This window comes from Nannobrachium achirus (genome assembly GCF_963921795.1).
Source record: "Nannobrachium achirus genome assembly, chromosome: 10".
NCBI lineage: Eukaryota > Metazoa > Chordata > Actinopteri > Myctophiformes > Myctophidae > Nannobrachium > Nannobrachium achirus.
The window spans coordinates 18,095,233-18,121,489 of record NC_137819.1 but is presented as its reverse complement, the minus strand read 5'-3'; the positions used below and the strand labels follow the sequence as shown (position 1 = coordinate 18,121,489).

At 43.2% G+C, this 26,257-nt stretch overlaps 1 protein-coding gene across 12 annotated transcripts in view; it reads right to left on the bottom strand.

The window, feature by feature from the left end:
- Positions 1–26,257, bottom strand: part of LOC308293413 (uncharacterized protein) — a 116,460-nt gene that overhangs the window by 26,401 nt on the left and 63,802 nt on the right. For 3 of the 12 annotated variants that reach the window (XM_080735911.1, XM_080735915.1, XM_080735918.1), the window contains 5 exons: positions 5,476–5,962; positions 5,207–5,348; positions 3,545–3,641; positions 1,632–1,760; positions 1,418–1,535 (listed from right to left, as the gene is read on the bottom strand). In XM_080735911.1, coding sequence (XP_080592037.1) covers positions 1,418–1,535; positions 1,632–1,760; positions 3,545–3,641; positions 5,207–5,348; positions 5,476–5,962 — 973 coding nt within the window. Of the gene's footprint in view, positions 1–1,417; positions 1,536–1,631; positions 1,761–3,544; positions 3,642–5,206; positions 5,349–5,475; positions 5,972–6,303; positions 6,391–14,275; positions 14,378–14,482; positions 14,585–15,590; positions 15,678–15,822; positions 15,925–16,050; positions 16,123–17,295; positions 17,395–18,293; positions 18,434–18,680; positions 18,720–20,659; positions 20,772–26,257 lie in introns of those variants that run through there. The other 9 variants (XM_080735912.1, XM_080735922.1, XM_080735913.1 and 6 more) reach the window with 9 other exon arrangements.

Below are 26,257 nucleotides of genomic sequence, written 5' to 3'. Positions count from 1 at the left end.
GGGAGGAGGGACTGGAGGCTGCCTATGAGAGGAAGATGGCGAAATATGCGGACCTGGTGGCAGAGTGCAGAGAAAGCGGTTAGACTGCGAGGACATACCCGGTGGAGGTGGGAGCCAGGGGTTTTGTTGGCAGCTCCACGTCACGATTGCTCAAAGATGTGGGGCTACGGGGAGCCAGACTGGGCAAAGCCACTAAGGAACTCACAGAGGAAGCAGAGAAGGCAAGCCACTGGCGCTGGCTGAGGCGACGAGACAAGACTTGGGGGGGAACATCTAAATAAGTTGTGCTGCAGGGAGTGTCAGGGAGACGTCCCTGTACACTGCCCCGCCACCAGGAAATGTTCTGGGCTAAGGGGCGAAACATTGGTGAATGGTGGTCCCCAGCTGAAGACCCTGCAGCACAACGCCTTTTATGGTATGCGGTCAGGTTTAGGCCTGGCTCAGGGAAGTGGACGCCCCTGCCATGCATAGTCTTCCATCGGCACCGTTGGAGGTGCGTCAGGCCCAAGGCCCAGCAGGTATACCACCATCCTATAATAAAGAATTACTTTAAGAATCTTGGGGACATGTTTTGTGTTTCTGTCCTTGCCCCAGACAGAGGGGTCAGTAACCCAAAATGTTGAAAGAGCCATATTGGACAAAAAAAGAAAAAAATCTGTCTGGAGCGGCAAAAAAATTAAAAGCCTTATATAAGCCTTATAATGAAGGCAACACATGCTGTAAGTGTCTATATTAGCTATATTAGCCTACTATCAAAATGACTAAGTAGGCTACAAATACATAATGAGCATTCATGATTAAATGTTTGTTTATGTGAATGTTTCATCATTCTCTCCTGCTGGAGAGAATGACGCACCACGTGACTACTCTGCTGTGCGATGGTGCTTTAAGTTAAACTTCCATTACAATATTAATCTATTATGTTTCGTTGCATTGATGAAATTATCTAAATAAAGAAATTTGGGATCCATGGCCCATCACACACCCGCCGGTTTGATTGCAACAGCCACCTGCTTGGCACCACGCTGAGCTGAAAGAAACGTGTGTCGCAGGCTATGACGCAAATCTTCGTCGACAGAAATGTTGAAATGTTATATTTTATTCTACACATTTTACAGCATTGGAAAGCGTTAAGAATGTTTGTGACATGTTTGTCCTCCTAAAGAAATCATAAGCAGCAGCCAGGGAAAACAACACACAAGTCCTGTTCACAAGATAACAACAAGATTTACAGAAGAGTTAACCTGGGAGGGTTCAACAACCATCTCACCTTTACTGAATTTGTCAACATCACATCAAACATTATGGTACTCTTCATTCACTCATTGGCCTGTGACACCTCCAAAAGACCTATTACAACAAATGTCTTTATGTCAGTGATTATTAATATTAGAGGTTATCTCATAATGTTGCTTACTCTACTGTTGGCCGATTCATACATGTCTCCCTCCACCTTCCTGGCATAGGCCACCAAGTTCTCCATCCGTCTGGCTGTAAGGGTGGCGGGATCTGTAATAGGAAAGATGTCCTGGACACTGTGGGTGAGAAGTGATAGAGGTGTGGTGTTAGAGGACAACCATGTAAACCACTGTGGCTATATTATATAGTGATATAGTATCCCTGTCCCTTACAGTTTGATCACCAGGTGGGTTCTCATGTCCAGTGTCATGTCCTCATGCCATCTCTTCCTCGTGCCCGGGGCAGAGGGAGGGATGGCCATCAGTATTGAACCCAGCCCATCGTTCATCAGCCTGAGCCAGCTAGAGAGAAATGAGCCAGGGAGAAATAAAACAAAAATAAATGCATCCTTTGTAGCGCTAGTGTGTGTGTGTGTGTGTGTGTGTGTGTGTGTGTGTGTGTGTGTGTGTGTGTGTGTGTGTGTGTGTGTGTGTGTGTGTGTGTGTGTGTGTGTGTGTGTGTGTGTGTGTGTGTGTGTGTGTGTGTGTGTGTGTGTGTGTGTGTGTATTCTCCATCTCAACATTTCCCAAACTTTTTAGCAAAAGACAATTTGTGTGCTTTTACCCCTCAGGCCAGGAACACATTGTTGTGTATTACAGTAGGTACAGTATATAGTAGCCTACAGTAGTTTTTGGAAAAATATTAGATTTTTTTCCTGAAATCTTTCTATGAAAGCCAAAGGTGTAAGGCAAGCTATCAAATAGTTTTTGGAATGTTGTTACTAGCAGCTACAGAGGCTGAGTAATAGTTTTCAAGGAAAACAGTGGGTTAGAAAATGCTATATAAAAAAAAAAGAAATGCAAATTTTCATGTATGTTAAAGTTATACTATGTAACTTTTTTTATAAAACAAATCTTAAAATTGTCCTAACTGTTAAATCGCTAAGGTTTTAGAACACCCACTCCGTTATTTTCAGCTTCTAAAGCCTTCTCTTTATATGTTTTCTATGAGCCGTGAGGGGGGTAGAATTTCGCGGCAAAATTACGTCATCTGCATCATCTGTTTACCTTGTTTATACGTTAGCCAATCACATCGCGGATCATACACACATGATACACTACCGGCCAATCACAGCGTGTCTGCCGTCTCTTCAGGAAGTAGCCTCCCTCAGCAACCAGTGTTTACGATGGTGAAGGATTATTAACCTCTTACTCCCCAAATCCTGGTAAGAAAATTACGTTCCCCCCCTCTACGGATTTGTATCGGTCGCGGTGGTTTGCGGCGGTGATCGGCGGCGACTCCGGGCGAAAAACGTCTGAAAAAAGCAATACCGCTACTGACCACTAGTTTAGCAACTTTCACAGTATAGCTTTAAAATTGTAAATGGTACATTTATATAGCGCCTTTATCCAAGGCGATTTACATAAATTGTGCATTACATTCAACCATTCACACACACGTTCATACACTGATGGCAGAGGAAACCATGCAAGGCACCAACCTGCTGCCCGGGAGCAACTAGGGGTTCAGACTTCAGAGTCTTGCCCAAGGACTCTTCGACACTAACTCTGGGGGAACTTGGGATCGAATTGGGAACCCTTCGGGAACCCTCCATGTTCTAATGGCGGTTTCTCTACCCCTGAGCCACTGCCGCCCCCTAGTCATTGAGGGCAGGCGAGTGCTACCGGTATGCTACGGTAAGTGCTATGGGCTAAGGTGGAGTCTGAAGAGGTGAGTCTTCAAACCACGGTGGAAGCTAGGGAGTGAGTCTGTTGTTCTAAGTGCGATGTGGAGTTTATTCTACAGTTTGCGGGCCAGGAGGGAAAATTGTCTAGGACGAGTGGATTTTTGTCCTCTGGTTTTTAGTGAGGGTTCTGTCAGCATCCCTGTGTTACCTGATCTGAGTGAACGGGTGGGGTTGTAGGGATCGATCAGGCTTTGGAGGTATGGAGGAGCCGTACCTTTGGCTGCTTTGAAGGCCAACATTAGTGTTTTTTAATCTGTGCGGGCAGCAACCGGGAGCCAGTGGAGGGAGCGGAGAAGGGGGGAGACTTTGTGTGAATTTTGTCTGGTTGAAGACCAGTCGTGCCGCAGCATTTTGGATCAGATGTGATGTGTCTGATCCAAAATGTGTCCATGCTCTCACCCCTGGCTGTTGACGTTGTCATGCATCATGGTGTCCTGTAGCAGGCTGGCCTGTTGACTCTGAGGAGAGGCCCCACCTCCTCCCATTGGATTATCACCTGGACACAGAGAGGACCAGAGGGGGAGCAACATTAGGATCATTTGGGCTTTTAACTGAGTTCTTAAAGGTGTCATGTCAAGCCCCGAAAATGTACATTATGATACAGTAAACAGTCTGAAAAGAGTCCGAGAGCTCTCTCTGCCTGGGACTCATTTTACCGCTGCTCACATTACCACGGTGGAAAATGAGGAAGTGGCCTCAACATAAAATGTATTATAATTGTAATTCTGTTCATATAAAATATGTACCCAATCGGATATCTTAATTACATTGATATTGTTCATGTGAACTAGTTTGTTTAAGCTTATTCATTATAATGATCAAAATCACTATATGACAGCACCGCAACTCACTTGTCATGGTCAGTGAGCACCACCACTAGTAAGTGTCTGTCTTCATCTCCCTCCTCCCTGGCTGGAATCCAGACTTCAACTGCCCAGCAGTGATTTTAATAATTTCAACAAATAAGCATAAACTAAACTACTTGGCATGAACAATGTTGCTAAAACTAAGATATCTGAGAGGTAATATAATTTTTATTTACATAGATTTAGTAATAAAATAAATGTTCACGTAAGGTGATGTCCCGGTTTTCATAGTGCAGAAAGGGGAGACAGACAGTGCAGTACAGTAAAGTACAGTAGAGGCGCGCTGTGACGTCAGCAACAACAAAAAAATCACACCCGTGTGAACTGAGCGGTGGTTCTCCCCCCCCCCCCCCGTGTGTGTGTGTGTGTGTGTGTGTGTGTGTGTGTGTGTGTGTGTGTGTGTGTGTGTGTGTGTGTGTGTGTGTGTGTGTGTGTGTGTGTGTGTGTGTGTGTGTGTGTGTGTGGCCTGGACAACAGCGCCCCTCCCTTAACATGTGTGGTCAGAAAAGGTACTACACAGGCTTGAGGCTACATACAGACCCACCCACCCACATACAAACAAACTAACTAACAAACAAACATACCTACACACACGGCCACGCTATGGAGACGGTGTGACCACCGCTCAAAAACTAGCTTATTACTATCGCCGTTCTCTACTGTAAGAGCGATCCTCGGTTGCTAGGAGACGAAAGCATTGCAGAGGTAACCCGGAAATGAAAAAAGCACTTCTCCATAGGATCAATTCTTATTCTGCAGAAAAAATAAGCTTTCCTCTGGTTCTGTTTCCACAGCGCCCATAGTCCATTCACACACTTTTTAGTGGAGACTGGGCGGAGCTACAAGCCTACAACAACAGGATGGACAATTTACACCACATTGAGGATCATGTCCACAAAGACACAGCGCACACGCAAAAACACACGCACATACGCACTTGCGATCGCCCTTGGAAAATACAGTAAAAACACTGAAAACGCTGGCAGAAGCTACATAATTAATTAATTAATTAATAGCTGGCATGATTTGTGTGAAATAATTAGAAAAATCTATGTTTGGATCCTGCAGGGAGACACCACATGTATATTTTTGGTTTCGAGCAGAAAAAGTTTGAGAAAGCTTGATGTAGAAGAGATATGAGACACTGACACTAAGGAGAGACAATACAACGTTTTCTCAATACATCAGGTTCAACCTTCCTCCTGTAGAGGTTGTAGATGTGTGGAGACATTCTTCAGGCTGCCATGTTGGAACGTCTTTTCTTTTTCAACGTCCATCTTCATCCTCTTACTTTCAACCTCCTGATGCTCTTCAGACTCACTATCCTCAAACGATTCCTACAATAATGATGACAAGGCTTATTTAGATAAGCATTTGATCTAAATAATAGACTAAGCTACAGCAATTCTCCGTTCAGACATTTAAGTCCTAATGACCACAGGTGTGTACAAACATAACTTTCACCTCTTTGATGTCCTCCATTTTCACAGAGTTCCTCTCCCACTGTGAGAGTTTGGTGTCTTCATTGACCTGGTCCATGGTGTGTTTCTGCAGTGCTGGGTCAGTGTAGTGTTGCCTGACATGACTCTCACAGTAGGAGGCGCTACACGTCACACAGGTCTTGACGGCTCGGAGCTTGAGGCCAGAGCAGATATCACAAGCTACATCTCCTGGTCCAGCCTGTGGCAGAGTGGGACAGGCTGGGCTAAAGCTGGTCTCCTGGAGAGCCTGCAGTGTCCAGTCCAACGCTAGGTTAACGGAGAGTACAGGACGGGTTGAGTTGCTGGTCATACACTGGGGACATGCATAGTCCCCAGTTGGGCTTGGCTGGGACCAGTAATTATTGATGCAATGATTGCAGTAACTGTGTCCACAGGGAATGGAGACAGGATTCGTCAGAATGGAAGAACACAAACTGCACCTGAAGCAGACTGAGGTCAACAGAATGGAGCTGAACTCACTGAGAGAGGAGAGTCAAGAGAGATAGATGGTGTGAGAGAGAAAATGAGATAACATACATGAATGTTTAGCTGCGTTTATTTGAAAAGCATCTTTGTATGACATTCTACACAGAGTACCGTAGTCTAGTGTCAACTTCATTTGGAAGTGAGTTTCATCATTGATTGACAGATGTCAGTCATCAATATTAATGGTTGAAATTGGTCTGAATATAATGTATAATGTAACATAACACAATCTAAAGGTTTGATGTACTATATACTACTGTATGTCTGAACCTGTGTATAGACAATGACATCCTTTAACACAAAACACACTAATGGTGTAACTTACATTACAGATTCTCTAAAGTTGATAGGGATACCCATGGACCTGTCACTTCTCATAGACAGACAGCTAGGTGCAGGGGACGCTCCCACACTGAAACAAAACAGAAATGTATGCTGGTAACCAAAACATAAAATAACAATTATTATTACTATTATTATTACCCCTATCGTTAAATCGGTCCACGAAGCCGAGGTCCTAGGGCTGGTGTACACGACAAATTTCCAAACCCCGCTGTGTGTTCCCTGGGGGCGTGAAAAATAAGGGGGTGGGCTCTACATGTCCTCTGGGACCCCATCTACGTATGGACACCACTTGTTCGCCCATCCGTCTTACGGATGCTTTTTTATTCCATTTTATTTGTTTTAGGGTCCTATCTTGCAGTTCAAGCCTATTTCCACAGGGTGGCAGGCTACTTTCCCAACCTACTGGAGGTGAACATGCAGGGGCGTCAATTGGGTATGGCAAGCTATGGCAGCTGCCATACCTTGGCTACAGGGGGGAAATAATTAAATGTACTTTTCATCGTGCCTGTTGCTAAGGTATGGCAACATGATTGGTGTCTTGCAAGACACCAGTCATGTTGCCATACCTTAGCCTTTCCTGAACTGACGCCGCTGTGAACATGTGTACACAGCCAGCATATTACTCAATGCCAAACTTTGCACACACACTCCTTGCCTGCCAATCCACAACCTCCACCCCTCCAGGGACCCCCAGGGCTTATCTCCCGATTAGGACACTTTCCAGCATAGTGACATGCAGAACAAACTGTCCATATAGTATGGTTTACATAAAAGTCAGTTGTCTTTCACACACACACACACACACACACACACACACACACACACACACACACACATATATATATATATATATATATATATATATATATATATATATACATATATATATATATATATATATATATATATATATATATATATATATATATATTTCATTTATTTATTTCATAAATATTTTTCATCACAATTGGGTTTGTGGGGAGCCATCCCTGCTTCAAGCTGTCACAGCACGGCACCAACACTTCAAACTAGTTAAAAAACCCAATACAGCAGATCTACAAGCACCTCACAGATCTACAAGCACCTTGCACATGCCAGGGACAGAGTAGGTTGTCCTGCATAAGCCTTGCTGTCAACACACTATACTACACCACTCAGGCCACCAAGCCAGGTGTGGTCAATTAGTGCCTTCTTTTGATCAGTGGCTTCTGCTTGATGAGTGGCACCAGTCTGTCTTTGTTCCCTGGTCAGTCAAGTTCACTGGGAGAGAATGTTTCAGATCAGTGCAAGTGTATTTGTTTTCCATTTGGACTTACTGTGTTTTGTTGGTACAGTATGCGTGCGACTAACTAATATTTCTGATAATTCCAATTTGTTTGTTGTTTAATTAGCCGGATTGTGAATGCCCTGCATTTTTCTTTCATCTTTAGAACCACACGTGTGTAACAAAACAGAGTGGTGATCATTTGGTGTGGGTGAAGAGAAGAAAAACATTTCATTAAAGGAGTAGTTCACCCCCAAAGTGACTTTTTTTCTATTGAACTCAAGTCTCCATGGCGTGAGTAATACATTGAAAAAATAAGTCATTTTGGGGGTGAACTACTCCTTGAATGTCAGTTTTGTGGTGTTTTGACTGGACACCCTGAGGATATTGCCAGATAGACAGACAGACAGACAGACAGACAGACAGACAGACAGACAGACAGACAGACAGACAGAGAATTGTAGGCCTTGCATTTATTTGACTTGGTTCCAACAGATGGCGAAAATAGCTAATCTTCAAGCTCACAATGCCTCACTGTTTGGACAAAGAGTTGAGGCGTTACATTTTGTAAAACACGGCCTTGTGAAAATAGCAGATCTACATGCTCACAACACCTCACAACGCAAGGCGGCGTGAGCATGTAGATCTGATATTTTCACAATTTCTGCCCCTAATATTTAATTTATCATTTTAAAAGTATTAAAAAGTCCTTAAATTGTCTCTTTAGAAATGTGCAGATAGCCTCTGTATACTGTTGAGTGGAAAAACAATGTTTCACATTAAGCTAAACATTTGGGACCACCCAAGATCATTTGGAGACCCCTCTAGGGGTCCCATAGTTGAACCACTGACTTATAAGGGGAGTATGGAGACCCCTCTAGGGGTCCCATAGTTGAACCACTGACTTATAAGGGGAGTATATGAGGCTGGATCCGTCTGGAACACTGCACTAGGCTCTCGCCAGCTCTGTAGCTCTCCACACAGTTGTGTCCTTAAATTCAATTATAATAATTAACCCCTGTATATACGGGCAATAGTTTTACATGACTTTGTGTACACAGCCAATAGTTTTACATGAACATGTCTAGGCTTTAGTACTGTACTGCCTCGTATAGCCCAACAGAGCCCAGCACAGAACAGCACAGCCCACCAGAGCCCAATACAGCCCCCCAGAGCCCAACAGAGTCCAGCAAACCTAAGTCCAGCCCAGTCCTGCCGAGTAGGAGTATAGACCGGGGAAAGGGGGTAGTTAGATGACTCCACCAGGCCATTACTGTCCAGATCTGGCTTGAATAGGCCAGACCAGGGTAGACAGGACTGCACCAGACTCCACCAGGCTGCTCCAGCCAGCTCTGTAGATCCTTGCACATGCGATTAACCACTGTGTACACGGGCAATAGTTTTAAGTTTTACATGAACCCTCAGAGGGACACTGTGGGCTTATCAAGTGGTCCATGGCCGGTTCTCAAAGTGAGGTCGGGGGGCCCACAGTGTCCCTCTGAGGGGACACGGCACAGACCGTGTACACGAAGGGCAGGAGCAAGTGTTCAAGTCCCATAGAATCTATGGGAAATGTACACAGGCGTGTACAAAGTCACCAGTAGTTTTACATGAACCCTCAGAGGGACACTGTGGGCTTATCAAGTGGTCCATGGTCGGTTCTCAAAGTGAGGTCGGGGACCCTCAGAGGGACACTGTGGGCTTATCAAGTAGTCCATGGTCGGTCCTCAAAGTGAGGTCGGGGGACCCTCAGAGGGACACTGTGGGCTTATCAAGTGGTCCATGTTCGGTTCTCAAAGTGAGGTCGGGGGCCCACAGTGTCCCTCTGAGGGGACACGGCACAGACCGTGTACACGAAGGGCAGGAGCAAGTGTTCAAGTCCCATAGAATCTATGGGAAATGTACACAGGCGTGTACAAAGTCACCAGTAGTTTTACATGAACCCTCAGAGGGACACTGTGGGCTTATCAAGTGGTCCATGGTCGGTTCTCAAAGTGAGGTCGGGGGACCCTCAGAGGGACACTGTGGGCTTATCAAGTGGTCCATGGCCGGTTCTCAAAGTGAGGTCGGGGGGCCCACAATGTCCCTCTGAGGGGACACGGCACAGATTGTGTACACGAAGGGCAGGAGCAAGTGTTCAAGTCCCATAGAATCTATGGGAAATGTACACAGGCGTGTACAAAGTCACCAGTAGTTTTACATGAACCCTCAGAGGGACACTGTGGGCTTATCAAGTGGTCCATGGTCGGTTCTCAAAGTGAGGTCGGGGACCCTCAGAAGGACACTGTGGGCTTATCAAGTGGTCCATGGTCGGTTCTCAAAGTGAGGTCGGGGGACCCTCAGAGGGACACTGTCGGCTTATCAAGTGGTCCATGGTCGGTTCTCAAAGTGAGGTCGGGGGACCCTCAGAGGGACACTGTGGGCTTATCAAGTGGTCCATGGTCGGTTCTCAAAGTGAGGTCGAGGGACCCTCAGAGGGACACCGTGGGCTTATCAAGTGGTCCATGGTCGGTTCTCAAAGTGAGATCGGGGGACCCTCAGAGGGACACTGTGGGCTTATCAAGTGGTCCATGGTCGGTTCTCAAAGTGAGGTACATCCTCAAAGTCCCTCCTTCCCAAACAAAGACGAACCAACCAAGGGTGCACAAGGCAGCGGTGTGCGATGGACTAGAAATATCCATTTAAAACTATTGGTCATGTACACACAAACTAAGGCTCCTGTACACAGTGTTTGGTCTCAATTGTGTGAGCAGCTAAAGGGCAGACAACGGCCTAGAACAACCTAATGGTGCCTATTAAGACTCTAGTACACCCTTTGGCCTCGACAAGCCTGATCATCCTACTATAGCTAGTACCCCCCTCACCAACTTTGTGCTCCCACTTGATAAGCCCAGTGTCCCTCTGAGGGTCCCCCGACCTCACTTTGAGAACCGACCATGGACCACTTGATAAGCCCACGGTGTCCCTCTGAGGGTCCCTCGACCTCACTTTGAGAACCGACCATGGACCACTTGATAAGCCCACAGTGTCCCTCTGAGGGTTCATGTAAAACTACTGGTGACTTTGTACACACCTGTGTACATTTCCCATAGATTCTATGGGACTTGAACACTTGCTCCTGCCCTTCGTGTACACGGTCTGTGCCGTGTCCCCTCAGAGGGACACTGTGGGCCCCCGACCTCACTTTGAGAACCGGCCATGGACCACTTGATAAGCCCACAGTGTCCCTCTGAGGGTTCATGTAAAACTTAAAACTATTGCCCGTGTACACAGTGGTTAATCGCATGTGCAAGGATCTACAGAGCTGGCTGGAGCAGCCTGGTGGAGTCTGGTGCAGTCCTGTCTACCCTGGTCTGGCCTATTCAAGCCAGATCTGGACAGTAATGGCCTGGTGGAGTCATCTAACTACCCCCTTTCCCCGGTCTATACTCCTACTCGGCAGGACTGGGCTGGACTTAGGTTTGCTGGACTCTGTTGGGCTCTGGGGGGCTGTATTGGGCTCTGGTGGGCTGTGCTGTTCTGTGCTGGGCTCTGTTGGGCTATACGAGGCAGTACAGTACTAAAGCCTAGACATGTTCATGTAAAACTATTGGCCGTGTACACAAAGTCATGTAAAACTATTGCCTGTGTACACAGTGGCTTTTTCCTTGACCTTTCGAGTTAGGAGTGTCGTAGAGACACGAGACCGGGTTTGTTGGATTCAGCGTCAAAAAGTAAGTCAGAATAAGTGTCTTTTATCCGAAAGAATGTGTAATCGTGTTGGTGGCGTGCAAATTTCGTGTCTTTTTCGCAATCATAAAGGGTTCAAAGTGTCGGAGAGACACGAAACCCATTCCATCGGATCAGGCATCCTTCAAATATGAAAAGTGTTTCCTGCGTAAAACAAACAGATTTTTTTAGATTTTTTTATTGATTTTAAGGACAAAAATCCGGGTTTCGGTGTCTTTTTCGCAATCGTAAAGGGTTCAAAGTGTCGGAGAGACACGAAACCCATTCCATCAGATCGGGCATGCTTCAAATATGAAACGTGTGTCCTGCCTGAAACAAAACATATTTTTTTGATTTTTTTATTCATTTTAAGGACAAAGGGCCTGTTTTGACGCCTAAAACGACCCTTTTCCTTGACCTTTCGAGTTAGGAGTGCCGTGTACACAGGATCTACAGAGCTGGCTGGAGCATGGAGCAGCCTGGTGGAGTCTGGTGCAGTCATCTAACTACCCCCCTTCCCTGGTCTATACTCCTATTGGGCAGGACTGGGCTGGACTTAGGTTTGCTGGAGTCTATTGGGCTCTGGTAGGCTGTATTGGGCTCTGGTGGGCCGTGTTGTGCTGTGATGGGCTCTGTTGGGCTACACGAGACAGTACAGTACTAAAGCCTGAACATGTTCATGTAAAACTGTTGGCTGTGTACACAAAGTCATGTAAAACTATTGCCCGTATATACAGGGGTTAATTATTATAATTGAATTTAAGGACACAACTGTTCAAGTGTGGAGAGCTACAGAGCTGGCGAGAGCCTAGTGCAGTGTTCCAGACGGATCCAGCCTCATATACTCCCCTTATAAGTCAGTGGTTCAACTATGGGACCCCTAGAGGGGTCTCCATACTCCCCTTATAAGTCAGTGGTTCAACTATGGGACCCCTAGAGGGGTCTCCAAATGATCTTGGGTGGTCCCAAATGTTTAGCTTAATGTGAAACATTGTTTTTCCACTCAACAGTATACAGAGGCTATCTGCACATTTCTAAAGAGACAATTTAAGGACTTTTTAATACTTTTAAAATGATAAATTAAATATTAGGGGCAGAAATTGTGAAAATATCAGATCTACATGCTCACGCCGCCCTGCGTTGTGAGGTGTTGTGAGCATGTAGATCTGCTATTTTCACAAGGCCGTGTTTTACAAAATGTAACGCCTCAACTCTTTGTCCAAACAGTGAGGCATTGTGAGCTTGAAGATTAGCTATTTTCGCCATCTGTTGGAACCAAGTCAAATAAATGCAAGGCCTACAATTCTCTGTCTGTCTGTCTGTCTGTCTGTCTGTCTGTCTGTCTGTCTGTCTGTCTGTCTATCTATCTGGCAATATCCTCAGGGTGTCCAGTCAAAACACCACAAAACTGACATTCAAGGAGTAGTTCACCCCCAAAATGACTTATTTTTTCAATGTATTACTCACGCCATGGAGACTTGAGTTCAATAGAAAAAAAGTCACTTTGGGGGTGAACTACTCCTTTAATGAAATGTTTTTCTTCTCTTCACCCACACCAAATGATCACCACTCTGTTTTGTTACACACGTGTGGTTCTAAAGATGAAAGAAAAATGCAGGGCATTCACAATCCGGCTAATTAAACAACAAACAAATTGGAATTATCAGAAATATTAGTTAGTCGCACGCATACTGTACCAACAAAACACAGTAAGTCCAAATGGAAAACAAATACACTTGCACTGATCTGAAACATTCTCTCCCAGTGAACTTGACTGACCAGGGAACAAAGACAGACTGGTGCCACTCATCAAGCAGAAGCCACTGATCAAAAGAAGGCACTAATTGACCACACCTGGCTTGGTGGCCTGAGTGGTGTAGTATAGTGTGTTGACAGCAAGGCTTATGCAGGCCAACCTACTCTGTCCTTGGCATGTGCGAGGTGCTTGTAGATCTGCGAGGTGCTTGTAGATCTGCTGTATTGGGTTTTTTAACTAGTTTGAAGTGTTGGTGCCGTGCTGTGACAGCTTGAAGCAGGGATGGCTCCCCACAAACCCAATTGTGATGAAAAATATTTATGAAATAAATAAATGATATATATATATATATATATATATATATGTGTGTGTGTGTGTGTGTGTGTGTGTGTGTGTGTGTGTGTGTGTGTGTGTGTGTGTGTGTGTGTGTGTGTGTGTGTGTGTGTGTGTGTGTGTGTGTGTGTGTGTGTGAAAGACAACTGACTTTTATGTAAACCATACTATATGGACAGTTTGTTCTGCATGTCACTATGCTGGAAAGTGTCCTAATCGGGAGATAAGCCCTGGGGGTCCCTGGAGGGGTGGAGGTTGTGGATTGGCAGGCAAGGGGTGTGTGTGCAAAGTTTGGCATTGAGTAATATGCTGGCTGTGTACACATGTTCACAGCGGCGTCAGTTCAGGAAAGGCTAAGGTATGGCAACATGACTGGTGTCTTGCAAGACACCAATCATGTTGCCATACCTTAGCAACAGGCACGATGAAAAGTACATTTAATTATTTCCCCCCTGTAGCCAAGGTATGGATAAGCCCACAGTGTCCCTCTGAGGGTCCCCCGACCTCACTTTGAGAACCACCACGGACCACTTGATAAGCCCACAGTGTCCCTCTGAGGGTTCATGTAAAACTACTGGTCGTGGACACCACCTAGGGCCTGTGTACATATGGCTCTCTGCTGCCCCCATTAAGAAACTATAGACGGCACAGACCGTGTACACGAAGGGCAGGAGCAAGTGGTCAAGTCCCATAGAATCTATGGGAAATGTACGAAGTCGTGTACAAAGTCACCGGTTGGTCCACGAGCCATAGTTTTTTCCATTGTAGCTCCCTACAGTGTACACGACTTTGATTATTATTACCCTACTATTATTATTATTATTACGTGACTATTAACATATTTAGTTGTGCAAGCAACCATCAAACTGAAGCATTGTTGTTCATTCTCACCCTGTGTCTGGAGTAGTGAGTTCTCTTTTAAAGTTACCAATGAGACCCCTGGACCAGTCACTGCTCATAGACAGACAGCTTGGTGCAGGGGACGCTCCCACACTGAAACAAAGCAGAAATGTATGCTGGTAACCACAACATCAACACCAATTATTATTATTATGCTTATTGTTGTTGTTAATATTAACGTTATCTGATCATTCTCACCCCGAGTCAGGAGTAGTGAGTTCTCTTTTAAAGTTACCAGGCTGATCCATGGACCAGTCACTGACAGCAGGAGACACCCCTCTATCCTGCATCATTCTGTGGCTGACACACACACACGCACACGCACACGCACACGCACACGCACACGCACACGCACACACACACACACACACACACAGACCATTGTTTTGTCCATCATCTTTTTAGCATTTATTTATTCGTTCTTTTCTTTCTTGCTTAAAGAGACACAAAGAGACACTGGATTGTACTTTACTCCTCCACAAGCCTACAGACAGACAGACAGACAGACAGACAGACAGACAGACAGACAGACAGACAGACAGACAGACAGACAGACAGACAGACAGACAGACAGACAGACATTGCTATAGGAGAAGACTGGTGTATTTTCACCATGTTATGGTATGTTATGGTAACGTCACAGGTTGAACCAGCCTGGGTGAAAGCCTGCTACGCTACGTTCCATGGATTTGTTTTGTCACTTTGCTTATCAGTCTGGCCAGCCTCCTACTGTATCTCCAAAGGAGGCGGGAAATAGAAAATGAATGGAAACCCGTTTGCCGGGGGACTGCCCCATAGGTCGAACTCCCGTTGGGTCGAACAGCGTCGGCAGGTTAGATAATCACCCGAGAGCGTCGGCAGGTTAGATAATCACCCGCGTCACAGTTACTGAGGTTAGGTTTAGGGTTAGGGTTAGAGTTTGGTGGTCGATCCAAAGGGTGTTCAACCTAATGACATGTTACCGTTTGCGGCTTATGATTGGTTTGTGGTGCGGGGTGGCACAAATACACCAGTGTGTATTGGCTGGCTGATGATGTAGCTACCCTAACCCTACTCTGATTCGTTGGAACAACATCCAATCAGCAACAACGTTGCCTATGTAACAAGTGACGTTCGTAAATACGAGTCAACTGAATCAAGGCCATGCTGAGAAGTGACAAAACAAATCCACGGAACGTAGCGTAGCAGGCTGGTACCCAGACTAAGGTTGAACATTTCATCCTGGGGTGAAAATTTCATGTGAAACATCTGGTGTGTTAACTGCTTGTAGGGAGAAGTTGTGTTGTAATGACGTGTTGTAACTTACATTAGGTATTCTCTAAAGTTAATTGGCTGACCCATGGACCTGTCACTGCTCATAGACAGACCACTAGGTGCAGGGGACGCTGTCACACTGAAACAAAGCAGAAATTAATGCTGGTAACCTGCATCATCAATAACAATGACTATTATTATTATTATTATTATGACGACATGACTATTAACATATTTAGTTGTGCTAGCAACCTTCTAACTGAAGCATTTTATTTCATTCTCACCCCAAGTCTGGAGTAGTGAGTTCTCTTTTAAAGTTACCAATGAGACCCATGGACATGTCACTGCTCATAGACAGACAGCTAGGTGCAGGGGACGCTCCCACACTGAAACAAAGCAGAAATTTATGCTGGTTACCAAAACATTAACAACAATTATTATTATTACACTTACAGTATTTATGATTATGCTTATTGTTGTTGTTAATATTAATGTTATTTGATCATTCTCACCCTGAGTCAGGAGTAGTGAGATCTCTTTTAAAGTTACCAGGGTGATCCATGGGCCAGTCACTTTTCATGGACCTGTAAATGGCACATGCGCACACACACATAAGGGTCTGTAGTATTTTAAAGACCAGCTGAAATAGCTTTTCTAACATATCTTGATGTATTTCCTATTGGTCCTATCACCTGGGGGATGGGGATATGGGATTTAAACTTTGCAACGTTAACAAATGTTTACATCTATACTATAATTTTGCGAATGTCTGTCTGTCTGAGTGTCTGTCTGAAACCGCGTTTCTCCTCAGTGGCTGGAGCAATTGATCTGAAATCGCATCACCATCAGCATATGAACACACCTGACATAACTGTGAAGCCCGTTTGTCACTTTCACAAATCGTATGCTGTATAATTGCATTTTTATGGTGTATCTATATCTATTTAGCCTACAGTACCTTTTGTGACCACACATGTTAAGGGAGGGGCGCTGTTGTTCAGGTCATGCACAATCACACACAAACCCACACACACACACACACACACACACACACACACACGGGGGGGGGGGGGGGGGGAGTGTGTGTGTGTCCAGGCGGGCGGGCGGGCGGGCAGATGTTGTTACAGATGTTGTCCAAAATCATGCAGATCGGTACACAGTATCTCTGTAGCCGTTAAATGGAACGGGTATTTCTTACATTGATGCTCCTACATATTAGCATGCAAGCACCAGTTAAAGTTACTTTCCATCCCTCATATACTGTGTGCACAGTGCACATCCCATAATCCACACACTGCACATCATTTCGGAGCTCATATCTTTGAACGGGTAAGGGCTAGTGTTTACAAATTGCTGCTAGAGCTATGTCTGTTTGTAATGCTGTGTCCACCAAGTTAGTACTACACAGAGTAACACTGCCCTCTAGTGTCTCAGCTTCATGTGGAAAAGGGAGTGAAGTGGCCAGATCCAAGTCTGAGCAACGCCATGCTATGACCATTGAGCTATGTGATTGACAATTGTTAGTCTCTGTCATTAATATTGGAGGTTGACATTGGTTAGGACCTGCTGATGTAATCACACATTATGTATTTGTTTGACAGGAAGCAATTCAAATTGTCCTGACATGTAATATGAATTTATCAATGGGAAAATAGTTGTATGTATGTTGTATGGCTGAACCTGTGAATAGACAATGACATGTACAGTATTATGTTGGTATATAGTTCTTTAACAGAAACAGTATTGGTGTAACTTACATTTCACCATTACGAGGCTGACCCATGGACGCATCACTTCTCTTAAACAGACAGCTGGGTGCAGGGGACACTCTCTCTGGTTTTACAAAGTGAACCTCACTGAAACAAAGAAGAAAATTATGGCCAGGGGGTGAAGTGGAGTCTGAGTGGAGGTGAATGCTAGGGGATGAGGTGGAGTATGAAGAGGTGAGTGCTAGGGGGTGAGGTGGAGTATGAAGAGGTGAGTGCTAGGGGGTGAGGTGGAGTATGAAGAGGTGAGTGCTAGGGGGTGAGGTGGAGTATGAAGAGGTGAATGCTAGGGGATGAGGTGGAGTATGAAGAGGTGAGTGCTAGGGGATGAGGTGGAGTATGAAGAGGTGAGTGCTAGGGGATGAGGTGGAGTCTGAAGAGGTGAGTGCTAGGGGATGAGGTGGAGTATGAAGAGGTGAGTGCTAGGGGATGAGGTGGAGTATGAAGAGGTGAGTGCTAGGGGGTGAGGTGGAGTCTGAGCGGAGGTGAGTGCTAGGGGGTGAGGTGGAGTATGAAGAGGGGAGTGCTAGGGGGTGAGGTGGAGTCTGAAGAGGTGAGTGCTAGGGGGTGAGGTGGAGTCTGAAGAGGTGAGTGCTAGGGGGTGAGTGCTCTGAATCATGACCAAGTGTGGGAAGGGGTTGAGTCAGAGTCGAGACCAACGGGGTCCAGACTAAAGTCGAGGCCGAGACCAAATCCTAATCCTAAAAATCCTAATTTGACAGCTACTGTGGAGACACACACGAAACATGGAGAGAGAGTATTGGCATGTAACAATTGTTCCGGCAGGCCAGGAATCTAATCTAGCCTTGTGTTGGGGTGATGGGGGGGATAACGTCATGAGGTTTTCAGGTAATTTGAAATCTTGAAAAGTTTATAGTTCCTGCTATTATTTGCACAAGATTGACACATTTTCCGGACTATGGGTTACTAAACCATTTACACACATCAGATAGTAATTCATCAATGCATGTTATGTTCCAAGTTCCAACCTGTTTTGTGGGATCCTGGTGACGGTGTTGAAGTTATCATGTGGATCCATAGATGGTTCTCTCTCCACAACCACATCACTGCTGGCAGACATCTCTGTTCTCTGTGCTTCAGTCTCCTGCATGATGCTGGGAATATGTTTCTACACACACACACACACACACACACACACACACACACACACACACACACACACACACACACACACACACACACACACACACACACACACACACACACGTAACATTGATTAATTTCAGGAAAGATCTCATTCTGTATTCCCAAAATTACATTGAGATAGAGAGATTACATACAGTACAAGCATTAACTCTAAAACCTGGTTTGAGGCACAACATATCTGCTACACGTGGATAGACTACATGCAGTACCTCTAGTCAACCAATAGGTGTCCTTCCAGACCACAGGATCTAAATCAAACAACAACGCTGTTGTTACTTTTATAAAATGTATTTATAAAAATAGCCTAAAACTACAGTGGCGGTTGGATGTGGATGTTGGTTTTATTGTATTATTATTTTGGACCTCTCTTTAAGCAATTAGGTACTACTACATTCACAAATACTAAAGGACTAACATAATACCACACCCTAAAGAAAACTAGGCTAAAAGAAAACCCCATGCAGCTTCACCAGAAGTAACGTGATTTCCAGGAGAAGGTAGACTGGGTTCATTTGCTTTAATTTAACTCTAAACAAGGCTCCACTTCGTCCTTCAGCTATAACACCAACATGTGGAACGCCCTACCGCATTGATTGATTGATTGATTGATTGATTGATTGATTGATTGAAGACTTTATTAGAAGTTTACATAGAAAAAGGTACAGTTTCATGACGGTACAGTAAGTTCACTGGTACAAGATCAACTAAAAGAAAAGACTGTTTATTTCCATAGGAAACCATTGAAGTATCTCATATAACATTGAATGACAGACGGATAGAACACAGTACTATGTAGTAGATATAGTAAAAAAAAAGTAAATAAAAATAAAATAAACAGTGCAAAAAATATATACAGTAGGTAAATACAGAGAAGGGTCAGGGGAAGGCCGCAGGCCTTAAAGGAGTGCAAATCCCTAGCCTCCTTAAAAATTGGCCTGAAAAGTGACCCTTGGACGGCTGCTACTTGTGACTTGAAAAATGACTAAGCCCCCGTTTTGCTGCTTTAGTAATTGATGTTATCCTATGTAAAGTACTATGTTCTATCTGTCTGTCTTTCAATGTTATATGAGATACTTAAAGACAAGTGGTTCCTGTGTAAATACACCGTAAAGCTTACTAGGATCTCCTTTTAGTTGACCTTGTACCAGTGATTTGTGCTGTCATGAAACTACTTTGTTCTATTGCAAACTTATTATAAATTATTCAATCAATCAATCAATCAATCAATCAATCAATCATCACATTTAAAACTCTTCACTGTCCTTATTTACACTCATTGTTTTAAAGGCTGTGATTCTTCTTCTGATTATTATTACCCTTATATAAATTCAGCTGTACATTTTAATTTCTGTTTAGATTATGCGTTATAATGTTATTTGTTTTAAATTGTATTTCCATATTCTGTGTTTACTTTGAACATGACTGACTGATCATATGTGTTCCCTTATTTCTAAACTAAATCCTCTTCTTCCATTCTGTCTCCCTTTGAGAAAAGTGAGAAAGCTTCATGTCAGTGAGTCAACAAGTCAACGGATTCGAATTGGGCCAATGGGTGCTGAGTGCTGCTGACTGTGTTGACATGAGGTCAGTCAAGGTAACGCTTGTAAAATAACGGCCCTACAGAGGGCGCCGTCGCCATTAGCTGCGGTATAAACACAGTAGCCTACTGTAAAGTAAATTGTAGCCTACATTTATTTACTTAAGTACAAATGTACAGAAGTTTGAGTATTTGTACTTTACTTGAGTATTTTCCATTTTCAATCATGTTACTTCTACTCCACCACTGGCTGCTGTTTACACCGCGGCATGGCAGCTTTCCAAGGAAATCGTCTACAGGCCCAGGCAGGCTAAGGCCTACATGTGTGACGTAGTAACAGCGAAGCGCTCCCTGTGTCACTTATTATTGCATTAGATAAACATTCTTACAGAATGGTCAATATGTCTTCTTCACTTCACATTTTTGTAATGACATCATCATAATATAACTAACAACGGAGAGAGAGAGAGAGAGAGAGAGAGAGAGAGAGAGAGAGAGAGAGAGAGAGAGAGAGAGAGATGGGAGGAAGAGTGGGGGAGGGGTAATGAAGTGGAACTCACTGAAATAATCAGTATTTAAAAGTGTTTGTGTTTGAACCAACAGGCAACAACCAAGTGGTTTGTTGTTGTAGGCTATAATAAAAGTCCTTACCTTACATTAAGCTGTACACTTTGGTCCTTTATTTGCTTTGTTGTGTCGTGTAGCCTAGGCCTACATGTCGACTCGAGACTGTTCACTGTTGTTTTGTTCTTGTGTAATAAAAATGGTTGTCTGCGTGTCTGAATATAGTTTCTGTTTCATCTTGACCCGCCTCTATGACTGTACAGTAGCTGACACTCCATATATGGTCAACACAGCCTTAACCTAGGCAACTGCTGCTTTTAGTCACACAGAAACACAAACATACCGTATCCTACACCTACCAAAGAACATGATGATGATGATGATGATGATGATGTTAATAATAATAAGGGTAATAATAATAATAACAATAATAATGAATCAATCCATTCCTGGTCATGACACCAGGGCCATACTGACAGTTCTAAAGTCTGGACTTCACATCTCTTCTGCCATGCAGGCTCCTGCTGTGGAACTTCCTGAATCCTGGGTCTCAGGAAGGCAAAGTGTCCTCATTATTTTTCTTAAAACTCACTTCTATCACACTGCAGTGAATTTGACAGTTAAGAAAAAGCATGCTTTTTTTTAACTGTCAAATTGTTGGAAACATTATTTCATCTTGACCTTGGATTTATTCACTGTTATTGTTAAGCACTTTATTGTCTCCGCCAGGCCGATAGGCATGGGGAGACTATATTTTGCACCATGTCCGTACGTTCGTCCGTGTGTGTGTCCGTCCGTCCTGTCTGTGAACAGCTAATCTCTGGCACTGTCGACACGATGGCACGCACACTCCCTGGGTGCCAGGGCAGAACCTCTGCAATCTTTCACATGGGCCTGTTAGTGTTATAGCACCACCAGGAGGCAGATTCTTGCAAAACATATGTTTCAACAGTAGCCTACTCATACAAATTTTTTCAAGAATCACGCAAATCGGTACACAGTACTATATTAAACGAACCGGGTCTTTCATATTTCTCGTATTAAACTAAACATAAACAAAATATCCAAAATTAGCTGTTTTGAACAAAAACAACACATATCATGATTTTAAACAAGTGTAATTTGCACTAGGCTGAGGAAGAAATCCCACTTGAAGGTTTTCAAATTAGCCACATGGTGGCACTATAACACAACAGGTTGAGTTGATCTGTGTAAAACTTTGTATGCACAGCTCTCCAGAGCATAGTGGTTTCCAAACCTTTTGGCCTGTGACCCAAAAGAGACATTTGATAATATTCAAATTATTTTGAATGATACTAAAAAAATTAAATTAAGGGACCCACAAATGGGTCGACTTATTTAAAAAGAAAAAAGAAAAGAAAAGAAAAGAAAGACACCCCCTAACATCAGCTTCTATGGTATTCAATCATCTATTTATCAATGCATTTCTTGATTTGTGCACAATATCAAATAGGCGAAAATAGAGAGCTGAAAAGGTGCTATAATTATTTTTTGTCTTCATTTCTGTTTTTAGATTCAAGTTTCTAAACTTTTTTGTCACTGCCATTGTAAACACGTCCAATAGAAACAGGAAGAATAATATTGATGTTAAAATATATTAATATAAGCTATGACCAAACTATTCATGATAAAAAACGGAAAGGAAATATCAAGTTCTGATTTGTTATTTAAAAACCAAAAACATAGGATTCACAAAAGACTTGGACCTAGTATATTCCCAAAGTGTCATGCCTGCTGATAAAAATAAAAGGTTGCTATCAATCCAGGATTTAGAAAGCAGATGTCAGAGGTCATAATCTTGAATAAGCCTTGACAACGAGCTCCAAAACATTTAATTCTACCATACACAAAAACTATGACTGTGATGCAAGAGTCACAAAGAAATGAAGAGAAGACGGATACTCAAACATGTCCAGATTTCCATGAGTGGTGGGAAAAAATGAAAGCACAGCTCAACATACTCCTGTGCTAGTATCTCGTATTATATGCGTTTGTATTATATGCGTTTGTTATGTTAATAAAGTAGTAAATAAATTAATATAGCTGCAAGCAGTGATACGGGGGCCAAGGAACGCCGAACAAACGCTCGTCCTTTTATCCGCGGTGCCATAACGAGCGTTCGTTCTTTTACCTGTCTGAGCACTCTAAGCAGATGAGGGGTGGTGCGGGTGTGTAGCAGCGTAATCCTGTAATGTTAATCTCAAATCTGGAGCGCACATAAACAACAATGGCGGCGGGATCACTTTTCTCCTCCATTTCTATGCCTGGATCTAGATTCTCCATTTCTATGTCTGCACGAGGGACAAACTTCAGCCTCGTTCATTGGACGGAAGCGCCCGTACTTTTTATTTATTTATTTTTCACAACACAATGAGGGATACGCTAGTCTTTTACAAAAACTTGCGGTTGGATAATTGATGGATATTTTTTTATAAAATCGCAAAGGTAAGCTTTTATGGTATTAAAATATCCTGATACTTACTTACTCTTTGCCCCCTATGGGGCATAAGGCATCGATAATGTTCCTTAATAACGCACATAAAAGATAAAAGATCCTTATAACATATAATAATAATAATAATAATGGATTGCATTTTTATAGCGCTTTTCTAAGCAAGTTGCGAACTCAAAGCGCTTTACAATGGTCCATTCATTCATACATTGGCGGGAAAAGAGTTGAGCAGAGTGCTGAGTGATTATGGATATTTATGTATTCAATCTGAACAATGCATAACACTGTTCTTACTGTAAACTGAATGAATGATTATAAATACATGATTATAAACGGTATAAATGATTATAAATACATTATAAATTGTATTAATTATTATAAATACAGTATACATGACACTGTTCTTGTATAACATAACTCCATATAAACTAATTTATCTGGGGACCCCCTGGAACCCTCTCAGGGACTAACACCTGGTGATCCCCGGACCGCACTTTGAGAACCACTGGCATTACATAAGAGATGTTGAAGCAGTTTGCAATGCTTGTGTTTCAATTTAAATGCAAAAACAAGCAGCGATCTGATGCAACTTGTTGACATTCAACGATCAGATGACAACATGTTATGATGAACACACTGAAGCAGTTTATTAAAACATACAAATAAAGATGTATTCATTTATCACAATACATTTCAATCATTTGAAAAAAAATATGCAAGCATAAACACGTAATTGTAAAAAAGTCTCAGCCAGGTCAGGTAGGTTATTGTGGGCCAACAATGTTAGGAATTTGCCAGTCAGGATGGAAAATGGCAAACTGAAACAGATCTGTCTTGATCACATGACTATAGAGATAATGTGTACACATTTGCATGATGTTAGGACACATTTTGGTGGTGCTATGAACAGGACAATGTGAAAAGGGTGGCATTTCTCCCATGGCCTAGTAGTGGGAATGTGTGTGCAAGATTTCACGGAAATGATTTGAGGCATTCTGTTCAAAACTTTGGAGGAAACTTTGGAAGCCAATTTGTTCAGGATGGAATACAAAAAATCTGACAGATCTGTTTTGATCTCATTACAATATATATGTACCGATGTGTGTGATGTTTGGACAAAATCTGTAAAAGTACTAAAAGAAATGTGTTTATCCTGTTTCAGACAGCAGGTGAAAAAGGAAAACAAAATGAATAAACATTGAGTGTAAAATATTTAAAAGAAAATACATAAATAAAAAATACAATTATTTGTGATAAAATACACTGAGCAAGTTTGAGGTGGATCTGATCGTCCTCCTAGGAGGAGTTCATTTAACCATAAAACATTGCTCACCCACAAGTCAGTATGGCATCAACTCAAAAGTTACAAAGAATAAAAGGAAGAACTTGACCGTGTAGATAGGCTATTTACACTTACTGTTTGGCAGTGAAACATGGAGGTTTGACACTTCGCCATGGTCATGTACAAGTCTCAAGTCTTTGCTCTTGAGACCCGAGTTAGGTCTCAAGTCAAGACTGACAAGTCAAAAGTCAAGTCTGAGTCCTAAACTTTTTGTTTCAAGTCAAAAACAAGTCTTAAGCATTTTGGAAGTTATCAAAGTAACTTTAAAAGACTTGAAGTCTCAAGTCAAGAGAAGGCTCAAGTGTCAATGGAATTGAAGTCCAAGTCGAGTCTTTTAATTTGATCAAGTACCGATTCAATGTACAGATGTAATTGAACATAGTGTGTGTGTGTGTGTGTGTGTGTGTGTGTGTGTGTGTGTGTGTGTGTGTGTGTGTGTGTGTGTGTGTGTGTGTGTGTGTGTGTGTGTGTGTGTGTGTGTGTGTGTGTGTGTGTGTGTGTGTGTGTGTGTGTGTGTGTGTGTGTGTGTGTGTGTGTGTGTGTGTGTGTGTGTGTGTGTGTGTGTGTGTGTGTGTGTGTTTTGTATGGTTACATGTGACCATACATTGTTGATGAAGATCCTTTTGTCTTCGTCCATGTGTGGTGTTGGGGTTTCCTACACGGCTGTATCTAAGAAAAAGAAACAGATTTACACTAAATAACAGGAATCTACCAAAGCAATAAGCCACAAGAGGCGAGTGGTTACCGGGGGAGTATACACCGGCTGAGAGGCATTGGGAAACACGAGGCGCAGCCGAGTGTTTCCGACCCTCTCAGATCCAGATCAAGAATGTATAATGTAAGTGAAAATGTCCCTCTCAGATTTCTCTGTTAAGTCAGCAATCAAAATACATATAGGCCATGACATCAACTGAAACTAGTAATAATGTGATTGAATCTTTAAATTATAATATATACTGTACCATGTTCATGGTCATCAGATTGGTCGATAACTCCATAGACACTTGTGTCGCCTAAAGGTAAACACATTTGCATTATAATTATTATTATTTTAACAATGTTTTCTCCAACAAGGGATACAGTGAGTATTCTGACAACAGGTACAATGGGTATTGCATAACCAGGTGGGACGTTCTACATTTAGATTTGCATGGTCCCTAGATGGACCAGTGACCAAAGGGCCTGGTCTAGTTATGCTAATGAGAACAAATAAACACGACTGAACTTGCAAAAAGGACATTTAATGTCCAAAGAGTGAACATTTTTACTTTGAAGTGCATTCATTTATATATTATAATCCACCACATTTTTATTGAATCATCAGCACATAAAGGGAATGATCATCAGTTACTTTGGCCGAATCCAGCTACGACTTAAAACAGACCATTTTAGACCAGACCACTACACAGTGGGAAAACCTGGAAAGGGGGAGCGTAACACTGGCTGTACAATCTCCCCCATCCTCTTCATCATGGACATGAACCTCCTAATAAAGCCTGCTGGGAAGGAGGCCCAAAAATGTAATCTGGCATCCGACAACCCCCAATTAGAGGTTACATGGACAACCGTACTGTGCCGACCACAAGCCATGTGGAGGCGAGGTGGGTGCTGATAGTTCTGGACCACATGGCAACGTGGGCCAGAATGAAGTTGAAGCCAAAGAAATCCAGGGTCATGGTGATCAGGAAAGGTAAACTGACGAAACAAAATCAATCTGCAGGTGCAAAGAGAAGTGATTTCATCGATAGAGGAGAATCCAATCAAGTGCCTCGGAAAGGGGTTCGATGAGTCACTTACCGACGGGAACGACGTTACAGTACAGAAAAGCAGACAGAGGAACGGCTGAGACGGTTAAAATATCAGGGCTTCT